The sequence below is a fragment of the Rhinopithecus bieti genome, unplaced genomic scaffold (genome assembly GCF_001698545.2).
Source record: "Rhinopithecus bieti isolate Rb0 unplaced genomic scaffold, ASM169854v2 scaffold_22436, whole genome shotgun sequence".
In the NCBI taxonomy this organism is placed as follows: Eukaryota; Metazoa; Chordata; class Mammalia; order Primates; family Cercopithecidae; genus Rhinopithecus; species Rhinopithecus bieti.
The window spans coordinates 396,002-403,863 of NW_016810644.1; the positions used below are offsets into that span (position 1 = coordinate 396,002).

General features: G+C 54.3%; 1 protein-coding gene across 1 annotated transcript; it reads left to right on the top strand.

The window, feature by feature from the left end:
• The first annotated feature begins 480 nt into the window (after positions 1 to 480).
• On the top strand, positions 481 to 4,306 carry ZNF784 (zinc finger protein 784). Its single transcript, XM_017892591.1, has 2 exons — positions 481 to 596; positions 2,431 to 4,306. Exons 1-2 carry the CDS (start codon positions 519 to 521, stop codon positions 3,322 to 3,324), a joined length of 972 nt encoding a protein of 323 aa, XP_017748080.1. The 5' UTR covers positions 481 to 518; the 3' UTR covers positions 3,325 to 4,306.
• The last annotated feature ends 3,556 nt before the right edge of the window (positions 4,307 to 7,862 follow it).

Consider the following 7,862-nt stretch of genomic DNA (forward strand, 5'->3'; position numbering starts at 1 on the left):
CATGGCTCACTGCAGCCTCGACTTCCCAGCCTCAAGCGATCCTCCCACCTCAGCCTCCCGAGTAGCTGAGAATACAGGCATGAGCCACCGCACCCGGCCTACGCCGACATTTATAAACTTGGCGTCATTATGTTGTCATAAGCAGGGCAGAGATAACCACAAAAACGTTTACTGTGGAAACAAAGCAAAGCGTCTTCAGTTCTGCTGAGGTTCCCCTGACTGCTAGAGCCTCGAGTCGGCCTGCGTTGGTTTAGAAGGAACGCTGGGATTTGTTCCCAGGGTGTTACAGGCGTCCTAGTGCCATCAGAGCGTCCCCTCGGAGGGACCAACAGGTAATTAGAGAGCTAACAACTCACTTTCTCTCGGGCTCAGCCGCCACGCCCCGCCACGCCACGCCCCCTGCTGCGCCACGCCCCCCGCCGCCCCGCAGTACGTCTGCGCAGTAGCTCCTACGCCAGTTCGAGCCCCACCCCTTTTCAGAGAGAACATTGGCCTCGGGGGCGGGTCTTGGGCACAAGATGGCCGCTGCGCGCCCGGAGCCCCGGAGTCCGAGCGCACCGAACCCGGAGTCGCGATCCCAGGAGCCACTGGACCTGGTGCGGGCAAGGAAGGGGCCTGGGCGTGGGGCTCGAGGTGGGAGGAGGTCGTAGTGTAGGGGGCGGGGCCGGGGCGGGGCCTATGAGTGGGCGGGGGAGGTATTTAGTGCTGTGGCCCTGGGGGTGGGGCTTCTTGAGGGTTGCGCGAGGGGCGGGGCAGGGGAGGAGATCATGCCTTGGTGGGCGGGGCGTGGGGAGGAACCTATGGGTGGTGGGCGGGGCTGGATGGAGGCGGAGTCTGAGGACGGTGTGTTGTGGGGCGGGTTTGGGTCCAGGGAAGGGGGCTTACCAGGGATAATTTGCATAATTTGGGTGGAGCCTTGTAAGGGGCGGGGCCTCAAATTGTAGGGCTAATTCTAGGGTAGAAGGTGGGGAAGGTGACCCTGAAAAACGTGGGGGATTATGATTGGCGCACCTATGTTTGGGTAGGGGATAATTCTGCAGGGTCTTAGTGATGCTTCTCGAATGCCCAAGGGAGGATTTGGGAGTAGAAGTGGGTGGTCTAGGTGACTTTGGAACTTCCTCCACGTTTCCCCACTCGTAATTAGAGTAATTGAGGACATTCATTCATTCAACAAACATTTACTGAGCTCCTACTTGGGCTCTGTAAATAGAGAAGTGACCAAGACAGACAAGGGCTGTGTTCTCTTGGAGCCTGCAGTCTCTTGAGGGGAGAGAGACAATCAATGAGAGTCACTGTGATATGTTCCATAAAGGAAATAAAAATTGAGCCAATACCGTGGGGGTGGGGGAGCTAAATTTAGACGAGAGAAGTCAGCTGGGTGCTGGCTTATGTTTAAGCTGGGGTCAGAGAGATAAGTGGAGCTACGTCGCCACAGATATTATAGTGACGTTTTGGGATAAGTACATTTGGAGCCATTGGAGGGTTTTGAGTGCGAAAAATGACTTGATCTGATTTACATTTTCAAAAGACCTTCAGGCTATTCTGGGGAGGTGGGTTACAAGCCAGCAGAAGTAGGAACAGAGATGCCCTTGGGTTTTTCAACTGTGGAGGCGCCAAGTGATGGGGCTTTAACTAGGGTGGAGAAGAAAAGGTGGGATCCATGATATATTTTGGACAGGAGGGGAAATGTTGATGAGGATACAACAGAATGTTGGAGGATGGGCCAGGCGCAGTGGCTCAGGCTTGCAATCCCAGCACTTTGGGAGGCAGAGCCAGAAGGATCTCTTGAGCCCAGTAGTTGGAAACCAGCCTGGGCAACCTAGTGGGACTCCCTCAACATTAAAAAATAATAATAATAATAATAATTTCATTTTGTTTTGTTTAAGATGGAGTCTTGTTCTGTCGCCTGGGCTGGAGTGCAGTGGCATGATCACATCTCACTGCAACCTCCACCTCCTGGGTTCAAGCGATTCTTGTGTCTTAGTCTCCCGAGTAGCTGGGATTACAGGCAGCAGCCACAACACCTGGCTAGTTTTTGCACTTTCAGTAGAGACGGTATTTTGCCATGTTGGCCAGGCTGGTTTCAAACTCCTGACCTCAAGCGATCCACCTGCCTTGGCCTCCGAAAGTGCTGGGATTACAGGCCTGAGCCACTGTACCTGGCCAGAAAGAAAATTTTTTTTAACTAGTTGGGTGTGGTGGTGCACGCCTGTAGTCCCACCTACTCAGGGAGCTGAAGTGGGAGGATCGCTTGAGCCCAGGAGGTCGGGGTTGCAATGAGCCACGATCGTGCCACTGCACTCCAGCCTGGGCAACAGTTTGAGACCCTGTCTGAAAATAATAAAGGAGCGGAAGCTTTAATAATTGGGACGTGCTGGGGCGATCTTGAGGCAGGTTCCACGGGCTCCTGTTTCTTCTCCTTTTGCCCAGGTCCTGGTGCCTGATGACTGTCGGCCCGGCACACCCCCGAGTGACCTCATCGAGATCCAGGTGGTGAAGGTGACAGACACCACACTGGTCCCTGAGCCTCCAGAGCCAGGTTCTTTCCACTGTGCCTTGTGCCCTGCTGCCTTCCGGCTGGTTTCCGAGCTGCTGTTCCACGAACATGGCCACCTGGCCGGGGCCGAGGGAGGCGGGCCTGGTGGGGACCCGAGCCGGTGCCACGTGTGCGGCCACAGCTGCCCGGGCCCCGCCAGCCTGCGCGCGCACTACAGCTTGCACACGGGGGAGCGGCCCTACCGCTGCGCGCTCTGCCCCCGCGCCTTCAAGGCCTTGGCGCCCCTGCTCCGGCACCAGCACCGACACGGGGTGGAGCCGGGCACCTCTCGGAGGCCTCCGGACGCAGCGGCCGTTGCAGAACAGAGGCCCGGGGTAGCCCCGGAAAGGGCGGAGGTGGTGATGGCGGCGGCGGCGGCGGGCGCAGCGGTGGGGAAGCCTTTTGCCTGCAGGTTCTGCGCCAAGCCCTTCCGCCGCTCCTCAGACATGCGAGACCACGAGCGCGTGCACACTGGTGAGCGGCCGTACCATTGCGGCATCTGCGGCAAGGGCTTCACCCAGTCCTCGGTGCTTAGCGGCCACGCCCGCATCCACACGGGCGAGCGCCCGTTCCGCTGCACGCTCTGCGATCGCACCTTCAATAACTCCTCCAACTTCCGCAAGCACCAGCGCACCCACTTCCACGGGCCGGGGCCGGGGCTGGGAGACTCTGGACGCCAGCTGGGCTCGTCGGCGGCTCAGGGGTCGGGGAGCCGGTGTGGGGCAGGGGACCCTGCGGAGGAGGGGCGGGGGGAGACCGCGAAGGGGAAGGTGGAGGCCGACCAGTAGGCTGCAGGAACATGGGGTAGTTAAGGCGGAGGTAGGCGGCCGACCCGGGGGGCGGGGGTGGGGAAACGGAGGCAGGGAACAGAAGAGGGGAGATTGGGGGAGAGATGACAGCTGCAGGGATGGCTGCGAGCGGCTAGTGATGGAGAGCAGAGGGAGAGGGCCAGGCTTCAGACTCCCACACGCCCACACAGCACCTCTGCCAGGCCTAGGAGAGGACAGGTGCAGCTCTGGCCAAAGGCAAGGTCCACGAGCTGGATGTCACTGCCCCGATGCCTCTTGCTTGGCTTGTCCTTGTGCAAGACCCAGCCTGTCACGACAGAGCCTGGGCACTTCAGAGGAGGAGCCAGGATCGAATGGAAGGGGGGAATTGGGGTCCACCATAGTGTTCTGCTCTGGTCCTCCATGGGTGGACCAGGATGGAGTCTCTTGCCTACCTCACTGCATTGCACTGGACCTGGGATGCCTATCCACCCTCAGGCAGAAGACACTCACAAGGTTATCTGTGAAGAGACTCTGGGATCCCATCACCTCAAAGCCAGAGGGTCTCCAAGTCACAGCTGAGAGCACTTGACCCTCAAGGATGTAAGCCTGACCATAGGACTCCAACAGCGGCAACCCCACCCCACCCCACCCCATTGTGGTCGGTCCTTAACCCATCCACTCTTCTTCAGAGGCAACTGAGAACACATAAAGCAAGCAGCTACCTAGCATCCCCCTCCTAAAGCTTTAGACTCAGAGCCCATGGTCCCCCACAAGCCTCAAGGTAGCCTCAGGTTTCTCTGATTTCCTCCACTCCCAGTTCGAAGCAAACAGCTTACTGCCTAGTCCCCACCAATCCCAAGGAAGGGCTGGCTGATGGCAGCATGGTGGGCTGGCCAGGGTGTGGAGTGAAAGAGTCACTGTGTGGGAGCGAGAGGAGGACTTGGGAGCTGGAGGTGTGACACCTTCAGTTCTGTTCCTATTAAAGGACCATCTGAAGGGCTTCTCTGTCGGTCTTGTATTGGGATTGTCCACTTTGGGGAGGTGGGGGAGGAGGGGGCCACACTGTGGTCTTGCCACCAGCAGTGAGTTGCATCATACCTTCCTCCAAGCTTCTGTTTCCCCATCCTTAGAATGGGGAGTGAATGCGCCCCACTGTGTGGTTACGTGTTACGTGGTTCAGCTGTAGGAGAGGGGGTCAGGGAAGTCTGGCAAAAGCACTCTCAGTGTGCCTTGCATGCTTGTTGAGTGAGAGACTCTGATTTTGCACACCTTTCTGTTCACCCAGTGGGCCCCATGAGATAACTCACAAGGTGAACAGAGCTCATTCCTTGTACCTCAAAGAAACTTCCATGCTTCTGATGTCATTGGCACCACCACCCAAGCTGGGTTCCTGAGCAGGTTTAAAGCTTCTTCATCCTCATCTTTATGTCCAATCCCTTATCAGTTCCCCTCAATTGAGCCAGTTAAATATCTTTGGAATTGGAACATCTTTTCAGTCTCACTACCCTTGTAGACCAACAGCGGTCTCGCACACGGACAACTGCATAGCAGTCCAGTGGCTGCCCTCTTTTGTTTTTTTATTTTTATTTTTATTTTTTTGAGATGGAGTTTTGCTCTTGTTGCCCAGGCTGGAGTCCAATGGCACAATCTCGGCTCACTGCAACCTCTGCCTCCTAGGTTCAAGCAATTCTCCTGCCTCAGCCTCCTGAGTAGCTGGGATTACAGGAGGGCACCACCACACTCAGCTAATTTTTGTATTTTTTGTAGAGATGGGGTTTCACCATGTTGGCCAGGCTGGTCTGGTCTCAAATTCCTGACCTCGGGTGATCTACTCGCCTCGGCCTCCCAAAGTGTTGGGATTATAGGCGTGAGCCATTGCGCCTGGCCACCTGCCTTCTTCATTCTCCATATGGCATCCACGCAGATCCTTGTCACCAAGCCACAGCTCCTTGTGGCTTTGAGAAGGATTTGGAAATGTGAATGCATACAGGAGCTGGGTGAAAATGTAAATACATGAGCAAGATGGCCAGGTTCAAGGGGAAAATATCAGCAACATGAAATAATGGTGATTGCCATCAGGTTTCAAGAGTTGAGATTCAACAAATTGGAGAGTGCCCCATCAGAAGAGGGTAACGGCCGCTCAGCTCCGGAACACAGATTGGGTTGCCACATCTTCCAGTTTCTTTCAGAAGTTCCATTAGTTCACGTTGTGTAAAATCTTTTGATTTCCCAATGTTGGCAGTCAAGTCAAACTTTTTAAAAAATGCACAGACTAAACAAAAATGTGTTGGTAGTCATATTCGGCCTTGCAGCTGCCAGTTTCCAGCCTCTACCCTATCAAATCTCCCAAGCCCCACAATTTGGAATTCAAGACCCTTCAGGATTTAGCCCCCAAGAACCCAACCTCCAGCCATACTAACCTGTCTTGAATTCTCTAGAATAGCAGGGTTTAGTTCAATACACTAAACTCTCCACCCGGAAATCTTTGCCACTTCTTTTCTTTTTTCTTTTTTCCTCCATTTTTATTTATTTTATTTTATTTATTTTTTTGAGACAAAGTCTCGCTCTGTCGCCCAGGCTGGAGTGCAATGGCGTGATCTCGGCTCACTGCAAGCTCCACCTCCTGGGTTCACGCCGTTCTCCTGCCTCAGCCTCCCATGTAGCTGGGACTACAGGCGCCCACCACCACGCCTGGCTAATTTTTTGCATTTTTAGTAGAGACGGGGTTTCACGGTGTTAGCCAGGATGGTCTCGCTCTTCTGACCTCGTGATCCACCCACCTCGACCTCCCAAAGTGCTGGGATTACAGGCGTGAGCCACCATGCCCGGCCTCTTTGCCACTTCTTTACTTGGCAAACTTCAGTTGGTTTATGTCATCGTTCAGGGATCACCTTCTCCCTAAGAAGCTTTTCTAGCCCCATTTCCACTCTGACAAGGTGACTCCTCTGTGCTCCCTCAACCCCTAGTGGTACTTCCATGCCCTTTACATTGTGAGGCTCCATTTCCACATTACTGCTGAACCCTGAACCCTGGGGGCGCTGGCAGAACATCTGTCTCATGCTGGGTCTTCAGCATTAGAACATGGAGCGACACAGGGTAGCTGCCCTACTATGGGTCACACAGGACTCACCCAGGCAGTGCCCTCGTACTTAGTTTCATCTTCAAGTTTCTTTTTTTCTTTTTTCTTTTTTTTTTGAGATGGAGTCTAGCTCTTGTCGCCCGGGCAGGAGTGCAGTGGCGTGATCTCAGCTCACTGCAACCTCCGCCTCCTGGGTTCAAGCGATTCTCCTGCCTCAGTTTCCCAAGTAGCTGGGATTACAGGTGCATGCCACCATGCCCGGCTAATTTTGTACTTTTGTAGAGATGTTTCGCCATGTTGGCCAGACTGGTCTCGAACTCCTGACCTCAGGTGATCTGCTCGCCTTGGACTCCCAAAGTGCTGTGATTACAGGCGTGAGCCACTGTGCCTGGCCTTGTCTTCAGGTTTCTGTACCGAAGTACCCTGGGACTGAAGTCCTATTTATTTATTTATTTATTTATTTATTTATTTATTTATTTGAGATGGAGTCTCACTCTGTCACCCAGGCTGGCATGCAGTGGCTCGATCTCAGCTCACTGCAACCCCTGCCTCCTGAGTTCAAGTAATAATTCTCCCGCCTCAGCCTCCTGAGTAACTGGGATTACAGGCGCATGCCATCACACCTAGCTAAGTTTTGTATTTTTAGTAGAGATGGGGTTTTACCACTTTGGCCAGGCTGGTCTCAAACTCCTGACTTCAAGTGATCTGCCCTCCTCCGCCTCCCAAAGTGCTGGGATTACAGGCGTGAACCACCACGCCTGGCCTGGAGTCCAAATTCTGTGGATTTTCGATATGTCCTGGAGCACCTTACAGGACCCCAGACCCTTCTTCTAACAAATGAGATAACTAAACACACATTGCCAGGCATACATCTCACTGTTTCCAGCACCAACGTGAGCTGTGAATGGGCTTTGAATCTCCCAATCATTATCCTGGAGGGTAAGTGCTAAGAGGGAGATGTATCATGACCATTAGTCTGCACACAGTAGTGAAGCAGCTGCGGCAGCCGGATGAGAGTTCTCTTTCATGTTACTTGAGGTCGAGGGGCATGTCCAGTTCATCTGTTTCCCCAGTACCCACCTCAGGGCTTGGCAGGCAGGAGGCCCCCGGAAGTGGTGGCAGAGTGAACGAAGGCTGAAAGCATCAGGAAGGGGAAGAGTCGGAGCATGTTATGTCAGTTCCTGAGAGCAGACACTTACCTGTCTTGTCCATCTCCATTTGCCCAGCTCAGACTAAAGCTGGGAATACAGCAAATCCTCAGTAAGTCCCAGTCGAATGAGAGTGAATGAGAGACAGAGGCGCCCAGAATCAAAATTGCAGAGGAAACAAGTTTTAACTTTGTGCTTTGCCACCATGTATGTAATCCCCACTCTCCCTGGGTGGGATGCAAGGATGGACTGCAGCGGCCCTCATGGTAAGATTTATTATTCTCCGCTCTGTACAAGCCGCGTCTGCCACCCCGCCCCCCACCCCCCCC

Coding starts and splice junctions, on each gene's coding strand:
- ZNF784 (XM_017892591.1), top strand. CDS start 519: ATGGCCGCTGCGCGCCCGGAGCCCCGGAGTCCGAGCGCACCGAACCCG. Junction 597..2,430: donor CCCAGGAGCCACTGGACCTG/GTGCGGGCAAGG, acceptor CCTTTTGCCCAG/GTCCTGGTGCCTGATGACTG.